Source organism: Passer domesticus, chromosome 11, assembly GCF_036417665.1.
Source record: "Passer domesticus isolate bPasDom1 chromosome 11, bPasDom1.hap1, whole genome shotgun sequence".
NCBI classification, from domain to species: Eukaryota; Metazoa; Chordata; class Aves; order Passeriformes; family Passeridae; genus Passer; species Passer domesticus.
The window spans coordinates 15,306,396-15,322,610 of record NC_087484.1 but is presented as its reverse complement, the minus strand read 5'-3'; the positions used below and the strand labels follow the sequence as shown (position 1 = coordinate 15,322,610).

At 40.9% G+C, this 16,215-nt stretch overlaps 1 protein-coding gene and 1 long non-coding RNA gene across 12 annotated transcripts in view; one reads left to right on the top strand and one right to left on the bottom strand.

The window, feature by feature from the left end:
- The window catches only part of SPHKAP (SPHK1 interactor, AKAP domain containing), a 64,444-nt gene extending 59,910 nt beyond the window's left edge, over nt 1–4,534 (bottom strand). For 4 of the 11 annotated variants that reach the window (XM_064385889.1, XM_064385900.1, XM_064385890.1 and 1 more), the window contains exon 1: nt 4,353–4,534. In XM_064385889.1, the coding sequence (XP_064241959.1) occupies nt 4,353–4,393 (41 nt within the window). In that variant the 5' untranslated portion in view covers nt 4,394–4,534. Of the gene's footprint in view, nt 1–3,550; nt 3,911–3,940; nt 4,142–4,352 lie in introns of those variants that run through there. The other 7 variants (XM_064385895.1, XM_064385899.1, XM_064385894.1 and 4 more) reach the window with 6 other exon arrangements.
- Nucleotides 1–16,215, top strand: part of LOC135278953 (uncharacterized) — a 188,174-nt gene that overhangs the window by 14,816 nt on the left and 157,143 nt on the right. Inside the window, exon 6 of the long non-coding RNA XR_010346330.1 lies at nt 8,387–8,464. This is a non-coding gene — a long non-coding RNA (uncharacterized LOC135278953). The remainder of the gene's footprint in view (nt 1–8,386; nt 8,465–16,215) is intronic.

Sequence of the window (16,215 nt, the reverse complement as noted above, 5' to 3'; positions counted from 1 at the left end):
CTGTGTGGTCAGTCCCACCTAACACTACCCATTGCTCCTCTTCACTTATATAATTTCACTCATCACTGGTAATTTTTCCAGAATAAATGTTTAGTATTTATTTCTGTTTAAATGTTGCTTTCCTGTTTATTTTTGTTGGCATTCTCTTTTCTTTAATCATTTATTCAAATGAATTGTTATCTTTAGCTTAGTCCCATGGCTGTTGTGGAGTCTTTGCAATCTTGTCTCCTTAAAGGATCAAAGTTTTATTTCACTCATTCCTAAAAGCATCTTAGTTCAAAGCCATCAAATCTGTTTTCTCTGTCATACAAGATCCAGGCTGCTTTGCTGGAGCACAAGAGCAGCTGTCAGCTCTGTCTGTGACAGTGTTACAGTGTAAGTTCCAGTGGCACTGTGTGCCACATGCCTGCTGCCTGTAAGGAAGCTCTGATACAGCCACAGCTTTTGGATCTCTTTTCAGCTTTAAGTATCTTAACTTACCTCTTCACATCTGTGGTCAGACCTAGCATGCTCATCAAATGCAAAAAGTGCTTGGTTTCCACCAGGATCTTGTAAAACCACACAGGTTTTTCCTACCCATTCTTTGTGCACTGTGTGCCACACCAGGTATTTCTGAGATGTAGCAAAGATCACTTTGTGTTGGTGATTCAACACTTTTTTTATCACATGCAGAGAAAGTTCTCAGAAATAGAGAGAACTTGTCTATTCTTGAGCTTGTCTTTTCACTTTTTAAAATGTAAGACCTGCTACTTCTCATCTCTGTTGAGCATTTCAGTTTTCCCAAATTACTATTCAGTCTAATGTTGCTTCTAAGCTCCACTGCTGTTCCTAATTCTGAATTGAAGAACACTTTTAATTCCTCCATTTCTTTCTAGTATTTACACAAAAGGTGTGTTGAAAGCAGGTTCCAGTCCAAAAGACATGCTGGAAGCATGGCTTCTTTGGCAGCCAGTATTTCTTTCAGATACACAAAACAGCATATGTTTGTAGGTTTGGTTTCATAAGCTTGAGCAGAAAAACTGCAGTTCTACTGACGGGGGTGGTTGTATGTCCTTAAGCAGCAGCATCCCAGATAGTCACTCATACAGGGGCCAGAAACAAGGAAGCTCCTGCCTCATATGTAAAAAGTTCATGACTTTTTCTTCCTGTCTCTCACCTGATGAGGCAGAGTGCAAGCTGGTATATTTAAGGTTTTAATGTGGGGGTGTTTTTCTTCCACTGTAAAAAACCCCAGCAAACCAAAACCAGCCACCACAAACAAACAAAAAACCTAAACAATAAATTCTTATAGATCACATTGCCAGCTCCCCAAATGCAACATGAATCAAAAATGCAGCTTGAAGGGAGAGTGGCAGCTACCAGTTCTGTGCAGTTCTCTGCAGCTGCTCATCTGACCCCCAGGCTAAGTGTTCACTGCAAGAAGCTGCTGCTGGAAATGATAAATTATCAGAAGCCTGGAGGCCACTTGCCTGCACTGCTCTGCAGTGACTGCTGGCATCCAAGCCCAGGGCTTATGGATTGCCTTCAGCTATGGAAGCCAGAGGAAGGGAAGGCACTGAGCAGGAACTGATGTGCACCCTGAGTTTTTGCTGAACTCCGGAGTGATGTGTGATAGTCAGCAAGTGGGCAGAGTTGTGGCCTCGACTTAGGAAGGTATGTGTAGGTGACTAAGATAAGGTATAAACAGTCACAGAAACAGGTTAATGCCTGAAGTGATTCTGTAAGGAAAATTAAAAATTTACCCTTGATTTCTAACAGTTTGACAGTGAAAACTTTCTTTGGTGAGGTTAGTAAAGCTAACTCCTAAATGCTGACATTCCAAGTTTGTATTTCTCAACAGCTGCTGCAGCTACATGTCAACTAAAAGTTGCCTAAATATTGTACTGTGGGCATAATGAGCTGCAGGTGTATGATGACAAGTTATCTGTCCCATGGCTTCCCAGATATCTTTTAGTTTTTGGTTATTTTTGGGGTTTTTTTCCTCAGGGTTTCCTGCTGTTCTGGTCACCCTTCCTGGAGTCCTGTGATCCTTACTCACAGACAGAAAGCTTACAATTAAAGCTTCAGCAAGGAAAGGGTTACCTTGATTAACAAATAACAAGCAGCTGTCAACAGTGAGCCTCAGGAGATAAAAGAGATGAAAGAGAAAATAGTAGCTCTTGGTGAAGGGACGTCTGACCTGCTTAAGCTCTGGGAAAAGGATCACTCTTCGGGAAGATGAAAGAGGTACCTTGCTCACATGAATAAGATTAGCCTTGGCCTTGCTACAGAAATAGGCAATTTTATCTGGGTTAATAGGCCTACAGCAGAGGTGAGGAGATGCCCAGATGGCAGAGCTCTGGAATGGAATAGGACTGGTTTCCTCAGTTTCTAAACACAGTGGTGAAAAGCCTAGCAACAGTCGTGGAATTGGAAGATGACTGTAGGCTTATGAGGAGGTAAATTTGTAACTATGAGAACAAGACCAGAGGCAAGGAAAGCAGCAGCTTGTCCAATTCTTGATACCTTCAAGACTGGCTTGCTGGACTATCTGTTTTATCTTGGGGTCAAGACTGCATTCTACCCAATTTTTGTAGAGTGTGAAATAGAAGATGTTGTGTCAAATAACCTAAAAGTCTCTCTTGCCTCAGTCTGTATCCCTCTCTCTTTCAGATAGTGACTTCCCATGAAATACTAAAGTTACTATAATCTCTTTGTTATTCATAGTGTAAAAATGCATTAAAAATTACTTGCCATTATCAATAACAAAAATTAAAAAGCTAAATAATTTTCATTTCACCCTAAACTGCCAAGGGAAAAACTGGTAAGGACCATTTCTAGATCACTGCACTAGGCAGTGCAGATGGAAGTGCAAAAGCATTATTAAGGTTTGGTCAGTAAATGTTTATTGATATGAAACACCATCCAATCCAGTCTCTAAGGGATTGCTTTAAAGCTTTTTGTTTCCTTCTAGTAAATAGAAGTAAATTTCTAGTAAATTTCTCCTCAAAGTAATTATCACCCACTCAGGTGTCATTGTCCCTCCCTCCCCCAAGTAGTTCCTCTTGTGTGTTTGGGTAGTTACATCGTTTCACCATCTTTCTTTTCAGGTTGTGCGCTCTCCAAACTTTATTTCTATCGGTTTTTTACGTCTCATTTAGACATCGCACTGGGAGCAACTAAACCAAAACTAATTGCAATAATTGACAACATATGCTTTTTATCTATGATAGTCTTAAATGGTACAATTTCTATAATACTTCTGTCTGCCTGCTACTATCAAAATGCAATTTACTGGCGATTGTTGAAAATTATGCTTAACCACATCTTGCATCTCCGGTAGGCTCCTGCTACCCGTACATCCATTTCCGTCTTGCAGGAAGTTTTTGCGCTAATCGGTTCTTCATGTCTGCTATAAATGCGCGTTTGGTGGAGCCAGGGTAACAGAACTACAGTGATTTTTAGGCTTTTCTTTCATCGTGAAACAGTCTGATTAACTAGGTAGCGGACACGCGTCGAAGTGATTTAAGCACAACATCCTAAAGGTATCATTAAGCGCTAATTAACTTACCGGCTCTCTCGAGATGCTACGGCATGAAAACCAGCTGTTAGAGCGAATTTAGACGACAATGGCTATTTTTCCTTTCTACTGTAAGAAAAGCCCTCTAGTTCCTGCTTGAGGCGTAGGGGCAAAGCCGCGGCGGGTGACCGAGCACCTCCCGGCAGGTGCGGCGCGCCGCCCGCCCTTCCGCGGCCGCACGCGAATTCCCGGAGCCGCTCCGCGCCCGGCAGCGGCTCCGCTCCCCCGCGGCCACCGCTGAGCCGAAGAAGCGCGGCTCCTCCGTGGCCGTTCTCAGGCCGGGGACCCCCGCCCGTCCCGCGGGCTCCCGCGCCGCCGACAGCCCGGGCGGGGTGCTCGGCACCGCGCGGGGCCCCACGGGCGCCCGGCGCCGATACTCACCCGGCGGCAGCGGCGGCTCCGCGGCCGCCCTCACGCGGCGCGGCCCCGAGCGGCGCGGCCCGGAGCGCGCAGGCGGCGGCGCGCGGGGAGGGGCGCGGGCCCTACCTGGGGGCGGCGGGCGGGGGGCGCCCGGCCATGGCGGCGGCGAAGGCGGCGGGACCCTCCGCTCCGGCCGTGTCGGGGCAGCGACGGCGCGTCCCCGGCGCTGCGGCGCCTCCCGGCCCTGCCCTCCGCCTCACTCCTCCCCCGCCCGCCCCGCCGCCTCCCCCGGCCCTCCCTCGCGGCCGGGCCCCGCGGGGCCCTGCGCTCCCCGGGGCGTGCGGGCTGCGGCGGGGCCGAGCGCGGCCCCTCAGGGAGCCGCGGCCAGCGCCGTCCCCCCGCAGGGCAGCGCCGTGCCCGGCGCTCCTCGCACCTGCGAGCCGCTGCCTGGCGGCCGGAGCCCGGCCGGGACATGCGGGAGCTGTTGGCTGGAGCGATGAGGTGGCGGCTGCGGGAGTTCAGGACGGCTGCAGAAGTTGCTGGCGTTGTGCTCTGGCTGCGGTGTGGGAGCGGGGACGTGACAGAGAGGTGCTCGTTGGCTCCGGAGAGAAACGGGCGATCCTTGCTGAGTCCTCGTTACGAATGTCATGATGTTCCTGGAGCCCCAGCCCCGTAAACCATGTGATTTAAATGACGGGGATTTCGTTCTGGCTGTCTCAGATGTGACACTCGAGCATTTAGAGAAGGAGCCTAGAGTGAACTACAACTTACGGCTTGTTTTGAGCTCGTTCAGACTGTTTTATTTGGTTACTTTCAGCAAACTTTTCCTGATTTGTTTGCTTTTTCTTTTCAGGAAAATACCGAGTGTGTTGAGGCTCGGCTCTATCATGTTTTCATAACCATGTCAGAGAATCTGTGCAGTGCAAATTATTAGAATTGGTCTCTAGTCATGGAAGGAGAGATTAAAAACACTTAACTCACAAGAGATGGATGCACGGTGCAAACATTGTTTTGAACCCAGAGCCTCCTGGGCTCAGCAGGAATCCTTTTGCCTCAGGTGTGATATTTGGAGGGCTGGAGACCACTGGGATCACCTTGTAGTTCCTGGCAAGATTCCTCTTCTCCTGAGATTTGTTTTCAAGAAGTTTAGTCTCAAGGTCAGAGCCCAAGATATGCCCTGTCCAGTTAGTAGATGAGTATTATGCTTCTGTTAGTTACACAGCAAACACTCAGCAGGAATCCAGCAGTAAAACCATGGCAGGAACTTACACAAATCGACAAATGCTGCTGAAAGCTTGACTCGTGTGTGGTGAGCCCTGCTCTTCAGTCAGTGCACTGTTCAGAGATTTGTTGAGTGAATTCAAAGACAAAGACGAAGGGCAGGGGGGAAGGGCTTTAAATACACAATTCCTTTGCCTTTTCTACACCTTGCTATTCCCATTAGTTGGCACATCATTATGAAATCATTAAGTTTAGTGAGTTTTGGAAGGGCTTGGGGAATGTGGAGAGAATTATTTTGTATATTAAATCGGGTTTCGTTCTCTGTTCCAATTTACAGTGGAAATTTCTTAACCAACTTTGGCTAGAGGCACAGTATCGTTTAACTACTGAATCAACACTTTTTCTTGTTAAGAAAGGCTACCTGAAACCTGAAGGGTTTGTTATTGGTGACTTCCACATAACCAAGAGGCAGAAGTTTCATCTTAATTTTTAAATATCTCAAGATTTTGTGCTAAGGATATGGATTGCACCTTCTGTCAGCATGTGAAGTGACATAAGAGTCAGAGAGGCTAACAGCTCCATCATGGTCGCTAAAGTTAAAGGTAAATCAAAGCAAAGAGAAGTATTGGGTTTTAAATGTAAAGTGGAGAAGCTGAGGAAATAGAGACACAGCAGCCTAGCAGGGGGTTGGACGAGATGGTCTCCAGAGGTCTCTTCCCTGATTTCTGTGATAGTTCCTAGGTGTCTCTTAGGCTGCATTTAAGCTACCGATTAAAGCCGGTCAAGGTTTATTTGCTTTACAGATGTGGTTTTCACATTTGTATGCCTGGGTTTGCTGAACAACTTCTTCAGTACTGTTAACATCTTTTGCTTCTGTTGTGAAGGGGAAGGACAGACAGACTTTCAGTTAAGGACTGAGAAAGGAAATTACCATTTTCTCTCAGTGATATTGTCACTCCAGAAGTTTATAACAGGTTTTCTACTCTCTAATTTCAGATTTTTTGCTCTTGTAATTTGACAAAAGGGAAGAGCTCTGAGACAGAAAAAGATAGGAGAGGTTTTTTTCCTCTTTAGCATTGGGACTATATGTTGCTCAGTCTCAGATTTATGTTTGATTTTTGTTCCCTGATGTGATAAGGCTCTGAACCCTCATTTTTCTGTCATAAACACTGCCATTCATCAGTCCTTCACTCCAGCAGATAGCACTGACATTACCAAAATACTGGTTTTGTTTGATTTTTATCATATGCTTGTAGATGATATGAAGCCCCCTGATTATCCCCATGTAATTTGATTTCTTTTTTTTCATTAGTAAATCTTTATTTTCTGTTTCTGTCATCCTGCAAAAATGCCACAAACCTGTTTCATGCACGTATCTTCTTCTATTGCTTCTTCTCACTATTTCAGAGCCCTTCTTTGAGCCAGCCATTACAACTTGACTTCTCTGCAATGTACCAGAATTATCCTTTTCTCAGGTAGCCAGCCCCCCTCTTCACTGAGAGCCCATAGTCTTTATTTCTGAGGGATTTAGCCAAGTACTACTTTGTGCCTTTGTTCTTATTCCTTGACAATGTTGGCACATAGCCTAAAAAGAACTATTCTTTTTCCTGGAATCCAACTTGACAGAAGAGAACTGATTACTGTCACACATTGACTTGTTTCAAAGCTGTCACCAGGAGTGTATTTTTCTCTCAGCTTTTAGATACGAATTGGCACCAGGAAGAGAATACTGTGGCATTTTAGTTAGCTGTCTTTTATGTGTCAGCCTAGGACTCTGTTCCCATACTGGGTGACAGAAGGTTATGGCCAGAGAATACAATATTCTTATGTTTTAAGGGTACAGACTATTCCAGTTGTTAAGATTGTGCTGATTTCAGCTTTTATAAAAAAGAGCTGTTTAAAAATAATTAGTCAGCCCTTCTGTTGGGAAAAGAAGCAGAAGAAACTGCTGCAGAGCTGTTAGTTTGAACTGACAGAAACTGAAACAATAGCACCAAACCGAGCTGTCTCCAAAGAAAATACGTCAGTCATTCCTGAAAATCACAGGGAGCCAAACTTACAGTAGGACTTTGATTAGACTTCAGCCATTCTTTGAGATATTTCATACCCCATCTGGACATGGTCCTGCACAACCTGCTGTAGGTAACCCTGCTGGGTGGTGGGGTTGGACTAAGTGCTCTCAAGAGATCTCTTTCAACCCAGAAGATTCTGTGCTTCATTAGATTTCAAGTTTTGTTCACTTGCAGTGAACAACTCTCCCCAAAAACTGTGCTTATGCATGCCTTGGTTTGTCTCAGGAACTCTGCAACTCTGTACTGACCCTGTAACTGGATGGTATTTTCAGGTATAGATCAATGTTGTAGGGGACTGGAGGAAACATAATTTTTCTTTCCACTTCTCTTTGCTTGTCCTTTAGCTGCTTTATACAAAGCTCTCCTAATTAAAAGTACAGAGGTGGAAAGCTTAGCATGTTACAAAAGCAGGATGAAAAAACTGTCAGCAATTTGGCATTTTTTGGACATAGGCATATTTCCTGAATAAATCTGATATTGTCAAATCTCAGGTACAGGGACCATGTCTCTTACATAATAAAAACAATTGATGCAGTTAGGACAAGCAGCACCTAATCCTCATAGGGGCTTTTGGACACCAGTGTTAATCAACAAGTATTTTAGGATGAACCTCTCTTTATCCTCCTCCTCACCCATGTTTGCTGTGCAGTTGGTGTGCACACAGATTACTGTTTTAATGGATATTTAGTTAGTCCTTTACAACTAAAGTATATCCCTTTTCCAATTAATGTTAAAGGGATTCTACATGGTTGCCCTGTAGTTACTGAAAAGTTTTTTAAATATGAGCAATCTAGCAGGGTTTATATTTGTCTACTAGATGTTTGCTTATCAAGGTGGGTATTACAGCTGGCTGTGTTACCATGTGTTTGATTATTGTTGTGCATAAGCAATGACCTTGTGCAGTCAGGTTATTGATGAGGTTGCATAATTCTCTTTGTGTTGCTGCTCAATAGATTGATTGAGCACTGACAATGTAGAGGGACACCTCTTTTACCCAAAATACCAGGTGTATTTTGCTTGTAGAGTTGCATTGGTTAAATTGTTTGCATTGAAGATTAGGTTACCTTTTGCATGTTAATATGTTTCAGACAAAGTTTGTTATCCAGTAGCTTGTTTGTTGCTTTGATTTTGGTTTGGAGTTTTTATACAGTGATAAAGTTCTGTTTCCTTTGAGGTGGGTACTTGGGCTGTGACTGAAGCACCCTCAGTCAACACACCAGAACTGAAGAGGCATCATAATGTGTTGCAACAAGTAAGTAGCATGACTTACTTTAATTTATATCACAACAGATCTGGCTGACAAGATTCTTACTGACAATAGCCAGGAGCTTTAGAGAAAGTTGGTCTGGCCAAGATAGTTGTTGAATGTAGTCAAAAGAGAATGAACAGTTGTTTGTTGCTTCACTCCAGTCTGGTGACATGGCTCCCTGTTTAATAAATGCAGCTCATTGCTGTAGGGCATGGGTGCAAGATTATTTTTCATCTATGTACATATCTGCAACTACAAAGAGAATTTTTTCTAACATAGCCTCATTTTTTTTTGAGTTAATAGGCAACTTTAAATATTAAATCTACTCAGTCTGTCTGCTTGTCTCTCTCTAGTTCCCAAACCTTCACTCTGTTTTCAGCCTACCTGCATCTCTGGATAAGATGAGGGAAGAAAGGGCAAAGAGATTGCATTTACATTCTGAAAGATAAATCAAGAATAATAAACTGGTCCCAGATTTTTGAAATTCTAAATAGTTTGTTGTCACTCTCATTCCAGTAAACTAGAGAGCTCCTATGACTGAGGGTTCCAGCTGATTTCAACTGTATTATTCAACAGGGAAAGGAGCTGGTGTTTGCAATAAGCTCAAACTGAGCCATACAGTTCCTTTTAGGTCAGAAGTAATGCACTCATTTTATTCAGAACTGGGCTAGAAGCTGATAATAATAACCAGCTGGTAGGCAATGAGCCATCATGTGTAGCATTAAGTGAAATCTTTTAGGCATCTGAAGGTGATGATGCATGTAGAGTAGACAGAAGGTGACACATTCCCAAACACACTCTTTGAATTCATCTATGCTGCCCTGGGTTTTTGATAAAGATGAAAAAAAATGCTCTTGGCTTCCTCTGTTCTCTGAGCATCCAAACCTAATGTCCCATAAACTGTGAGAGTAGAGTATACAACTGCTGTGTGTGCCCTTTCCTGCAACTCCAGAGGTTGTCCAGAATGCTGCTGCTTACTCAAAAGGCTGTGGTGATAAGGGTCAGCTCTGTTTGCAAAATATGCGTAGAATTTTTAGATTATTCTGAAGAATTAATGGAAATAAGATCTGGAATTCTGAGTCTTCCTGAAAATCACCAGCATTTTTCATTGCTAAACTATTTTTGGAAATTTTGTCTAAATTCTAGCTGCCATCCTCCAGTGTCATGTTTCCCTCAGGCTTCATATTTTTGGCTGTTCTCCTGGGTGAATTTTTCAAGTGCTGGGAGCAGTTAGATTTTAAATAGGTAGTATATTTTGTATGTCCCTAGAAAAAGAGGTTAAGTCAAAAGACTTATTAACATGTCTCATAGTATCAATAACAACTATCCATTTTTCCTTCATGTCAATAGGCAGGTAGAAAAAAAGAAAATATGAAAGAGGTCAAAAAAGAGGCTGAAAAGAAAATTCAAATACCAGTATAACTGATAATGCAGAATGTTTGATTTGATAAGGTTGTCTGCAGCTATAGTGTTCTGTGCCTTGTAAGATCGCTATTGAAGCATAAAAATTGCTTAGGTGGTATGAATATACAATTAATATGTGAGGGGGAAAAAAAGAGCTTTAATTTTTTGGTAGATTTTTCATCTAAGAGTATACCAACTGTTGTGTGCTAATTTTCTGTGTGGATTATATATTCATGAGATGCAATGTGAAAAACTGCTCATGCAATATATTTGAATAAATGACAGGATATGCTGACAATAAAATGCAGGTGTATGAAAAAAGCAGGACAGTTTCTACCAGTAAAAAAAAAAAAAAAATCTTCAGCCCTTCATTCTCACTTTAAACATCTCTGGCTGAACTTGCAAGAGAATAACAAATAGCTAGCAACCTTTTTACAAACAAGAAGAACTTAAATAGGTGTGAAAACCTGACCTTTCATGTTTTTCATACTTTAGGCTGCTAAATTACCATGTACAGTTGTTTAAATAGCTGCAGGAGGGGAGACTGTAAACAGATGCCTACAGTCACATACAAAATCCTATGGAGTTAAAAGTTTCAAAATTACCGTGAAATCAATTTTCATCACCGTAGTAGCTAATGGTATTTCTAGAATCATAAACACCAGTTGTTAAACTGAAATGTGTATTTCCACTGTAACAGGTACACAGACATGAAAGCCCCTCTGCAAGCCCTTTCATCGTAGTTCAGACCTACTCTGTGTTCTAAGGAAATTTAAATAACATGACCCTTGCACCTGTAATCCTCCATATTTTCTTAGTAAGCTTGTCACAGGATAAATTTGTGCGATATCCATGAGACCCAGGATTGCATCAGAGCCTAAATTTGTAAGGACTGAAACCCTTTTGAATGAAATTTTGTTTGTAGGGAAACACAGGGATAAGGCAGATAGATAACTAGCAATAAGGCACACTTTGGGTAGGTTTCAAGCAGGAAAAGGCAGTTTCATTTATAGTTCTGAACAGAAGGGGTAGTCTAGATTTAGGGAGAAGACAAGAGTGTTTAGAGCTTGATGGCATCCTGAAAAAATTTTCTGATTTATAAGAAAAAAATTTAAAAGTTAAGATCCTATCATTGTATGTGAAGGCAAGCGTTTCATTCCACAAATTTCTGGTTTTCACTATATGCTTTTTGACTTCTGTCAGTGAATTTGCACTTCAGTGTTTAAGTTATTTACAGTTTGATATAGAAACAGTAATAAAAATAAAGCAAACTACATGTGCTTCTGCTATGTGTCTGAGTTCTAATTCCTAAAAGCACAATTAGCTACAGTCAGAGAGATGCCTCATTTAAAAAGGTAATTGAAGATTCATCTAGGGAATGGTATATTTGAGAAATAAGTATTTCATGTGGATGTGCAATGCAACTTCATTTGAATTGGATGAATTGCTCATCATTAGAAGAGGAATGGGTAAAATAAAAACATTTTCCTTTATATGAAAAAATTTGAAACTTATGATCCACCCCCAGCTTTTTGGAGGGCTTTTGGAAGACAAGTTGGAATAGTTTGAGAGACATTTTGTTCATGGTGTGTGTTGGGAATTTGTGGAGGACAAAATTTCAATTCTTTCTGGCACAGTTAAGCATACCTAGAATGGGCAAACATGCAGCAAATATTTAATGAGTCCTAGTTTGGTGATGGCTAAGGATTTTCTAGGACTAATTTTATGTTTTCATATTTTTTTATTTGTGGTTACATTTAAAGCATTATGAAGGTCTGCTGTCCTGGCAGACCACAGTACTTAGGGGTTCTCAGAGTCTTAAGAAATTTGGTTTGGACAACTGGAGATTTATGGACAGTAAATCACATTTTCAGTCACTGAAAATGGCTGTGGGATCACAGAATGCTTTTGGGAGTGGCTGGGATTGAGTTGAGCTGTACTGAATGAGTGTGTTAGTTACACTGATGCTACAACATGGACTTGCTGACTTCTTTAGGTTCTTGCCAGTACCAGTTTCTGTATAAAACACGAAAAAAAATGGAAATTAATTTTGTTTGTTTGAACAAAAACATGAACAAATCCAAAGCATACAAAACCCAACTATATTACCAGAATAGCAGATCACACTTCAGTGAGCTCTCCCATGAAATTATCTTCTCATGCTGCTATAAATGAAGAGTTTGGTTCGAACAATGTACAGTAAACTCATGTGAAGGAAGGATTGGGCCCTCACTGTGTAGGTGTTATGTTAAAAATTGGTCCAGGTGAGTAATGCTATTAAATTTTAATTCTGGCAAGAGGATCTCTTCTACTAAACCATTAAATTGTACAAATATATTTCTTACACTATTTTGATGACAATATTCTGATGTGAAAATCAGGAGATGGACATAAATGTAGCTTTTTCTATTGTAAACCAAAGTTCGTATTTTGTGGTGCAGTAAAATTTTATCTGCAAGTTATATGGTTTCACACAGAAAACTGCTCTACAAAGCTCCAATATTTACAGGTTGTTTTGCATTTGGAGTATGTTTGTGTGCATATTTTGTGTAGTACTCAATTTAAATCTTGATGAACAAAATTTAATTGAAAATTCGTTGCTTGGCCTTGTGGACTTATAACTGTAGGCTCAAAGATACAATATATAAATAGAAACATCCTTTGAATAAAATGCATAATTAGCTTGGGAGTATGGAGTGCAGTGGAGGCTGTACTTTCTCAGGTTAATTTTGTTCCCTTTCTGGTATTTTTGTACCTCATTGATTCTCAAAATTGTTCACACAATAGAGTAACTTCAGGATTAGAACATGGAGTTTGCCATCTGAGGCTGTCTGGGGTGACACAAGCATCAGCTTGACAGATTGCTTTTATGGCTCTGAGCCTAGTGAAGAATATTAGACCCTGGTCTTTAATTTTCTGTATTACTGTTCTAATTAGCAGGCTATCATATATGCAAAGATCACACTCGTTATCAGCTTTACTCACTAGGTGTGTAGCTGAGTTAACAGCCACCTGTTCACTTGGAGGAAGCTGTGCACAATTTCCTCTGAGTCCTTTGTCAGAAAAGCATGAAAGGTGCCTAAGAGATTAGGTGAAAGTGAAACCAGTCTAACGGGTGGTTGGTTCCCCTGGAGCATTGTCAGAACTCACTTCTAGATGTGTGTGCATTGATATTTGCCTCTCACTCTCCCCAGGCTGTTAATTCTGTCTGCATGGATTCACCATTTGTCCAATATCTCTGTATATTGGACTTGTCAGTCCAACAAGGACTGCTGTGCTGAGCCTCCCCGCGGCTCCTGACTGCTGGAACCCCCAGGTCTCCCTGCAGTGCCCATGCTGGGAAACCACAGCGTGTGGAAACATTTAGGGAACTGAAAATGCACTGTGCACTTGATTACTCCATGCAGAATGTGTTTGATGCATGGCAGTGTTAGATGTAGAGTGTGCCTGGACTCTGTGCACAGAAGTGAGAAAATACACATGAAACTTTGTCTTCAAGACCTAATCCTTTTTTGGTTGTTATCCAGAATGAATTTTTATTGTTAGTATAAAATGAATAAATATTGAAAAAATAACATTATGTTTAACATCAATGACCTCCAATGGAAAATTAATTTCTGAAGTTTAACTCATATTCATAAACTATTTATTAAAATTACTAATTTGCACTTATGTTCAAGAATCCAGTTTCTCTTCTAGTGTTTTAAGACTACAGTAATGCTAATACCATTGTTAATGCTAATATCCTCCCTGATGCTAATGTTAGAACTTGGTGAGTCTGCATTGGCAGATCCTTCTGTTGCTGCAGAAGGGGATCTGTTGTGGTTTTGGAGAGATTAGTTTGCTTTAGTATGGTCAGATAAGATAAGGCACACAACTGGAGAAAACCTTTCTAAATGTTGTGGTGTTTTACTTCACTTTGGAGATTTCTATAGTGCAATAGGAATAACTTGTGTGAGAAAGGCTGAAGAAATGGAACTCTGAAAAATAAAGCTCTTGGGAGCCCTCTTCAGAAATTCTGGATAGAGATTGCTAATTCTTAAGTAATTGTTTGTTTGGGCAATTTTTTTTAAGCTCTGTGGGGCAGCCTCCTGAGCAATATGTGAGTAACATCACAGGCTCAGGCTGTACTTGCTGTGCTGTGTGACATTAGAGAGGACAGTGCTAATCTGAAACTGGACAGCTACTGCTTTTATGTACTTTTAGCACTTCTGCTCTCTTTGAAACAAATAGATCTGTCAGCTCGTGGGAGTCTCTAGAGACTCATCAGCAGAGTAGCCATGTCATTAAACTTTAATCACGCCACAGTAATTCAGTGACAATAAAGATGTGTACAAGGATAACCTTTCAATCTAGACAAATGGAGTCTACCTCTTTTTAAGGACCTCCAGATAATGTGAAAATCATTATTAAGAATTTTCTCATTGCATGTTGCTATTCTCACAATGAAAGTACATATTATGACAAAGAGCATGACAAAATTGAAAGATTTTATTGTGCTGATAGGGATTTCTTGCATGGGCTAGATTTCATGGTGTTACTAACCTTTCAATTTTCCAAAGTTGAGCCATATTTAATTACAAGTAAATAAGTGATGGCTAGTTATTTATTTTATTTTGGAACAGGAAGGATTAGAGTTTAGATTGTAAAAAAAAAAAAAAAAAAAAAAACAAACCCAAAACATTAATTACTAGGTATTTGTTCCTGAAATGAAAAAAAATGTTGCAGGATTAACAGAAGTCGAGACCAGAAATGATAGTAGGATGAATTTGTTAAAAATACCTGTCATGGACATCTCATTTTAAGTCTCTTAATATAAGGCAGAGGTTTTGCTAATCTTCGGTTGGAATGTAGAATGTTGCAGTGTTGCTACTTAATGAAGTTTGTAACAAGTTACTGGCCAATTCATTTGAAAGTGATTTAAAAACTTTAAAATTTAAAAACCACTGCAAAGTCCAGTTAGTTAATTTTTAATGTCTCAGAAAAGTTGTGTGAAGATCCTATGCAGACCCACAGAATTCTCCCACACTCACATTTTGCACTTATTTACTTGCATTTATTACTTGCACTTTTGGGTTTTACTGACATGCCTAATGACACTTCCTGCATTTCCTGCATTACATTTTTAACTGGCAGTATTTTTCATAACCAGTCAGCCTTATCCACACTATCCATTCTGAATGTCATGCTGCACTAGTGAGATTTTTAGGAGTCCCACTGTCAGTCAGTAATTGATAATTCAGTAAACTTAAGAACTGCTTCATTTTTTTTCATAGATTTTTCTTTGCCATTCTGTCATATTTCCTCCCCTGATCACCTAAAACCAAGAAAAATATTGTGCCAGCTCCACTGCTTTTGCAGAGTGAAGCTGGTCTTTAATTATAACCTTCAGGATTGGAATTGCCAACTAGTTTGGAATCTGGAAAATGTTATATTCTGTGCAAGCCTTTTCATAGGCACAGCAGACCTAATTTTGGTTCTCCACAGGATTAACATTTTTTTCTTCCTAAATTGTACCTGTTCTCTCTTCTGATTGAATCTCCAGCACCATGAGTTCTCTGTGTATGTGTACGTGCTCTGAATCTCTACAACAGCAGAGAAATATAACTTTTTCCAAATTTTGAATTTATTCCTTATGTGTTCTGCTACACTCACGCCAGCAAATTCTTTTTCACTCTGCATTTCCCCAGGAAAGAGGAGTTTGGGAATTTTGGTTTTGTTTTTTTGTTTTGTTTTAAGGAGACATATATTACCAATGTAACAAATGCAGTTTACATCTTCCCTGAGTGCTCTTGAGATGTGCTTAGGAAAGAGAACTGAGAAAAACAGTCTCCTTTCTCATTGACTTCTCATTGCACTTTAAACCCATCCTCATAACAGCCTCAGTCTGGGTTTGTGTGCTTGTGCATAGATGTGCTAATACTGATTTGGGGCTTTTTGTGCTTAGTTACCATGTCATCTGCTGGGAAAATCTGGCCAAAGTACAAATTCCTTGAATAGCTCTTGACATTAATTATTGTGTATCATTTTTGAGATTTAAATTGTGGTAATATTGCAGAACATTTTTCTCTAACACCTGAGGTCTCTGTTGCTGGGGATGGCAGAGCAGGGACAGTGCACTGATACAGGGCCTATTCCTTTCTTCTGATCCTCAGTGCCATTCACAACTCCTGGAAAGAGCTGCCCTATACAGCAGGACTGACTTTCTAATTGACTTTTGCACTTTTTTGGCTTGCCAAAATGTTTGTACTTCACAAATGAGTGGCCTATTTCACTGTGCCTTTGCAGGAACCCAAATTTCAATTCATTGGCGGGAGAGGGAAATGCAGGAAGCCTGGACAGGATTGTAA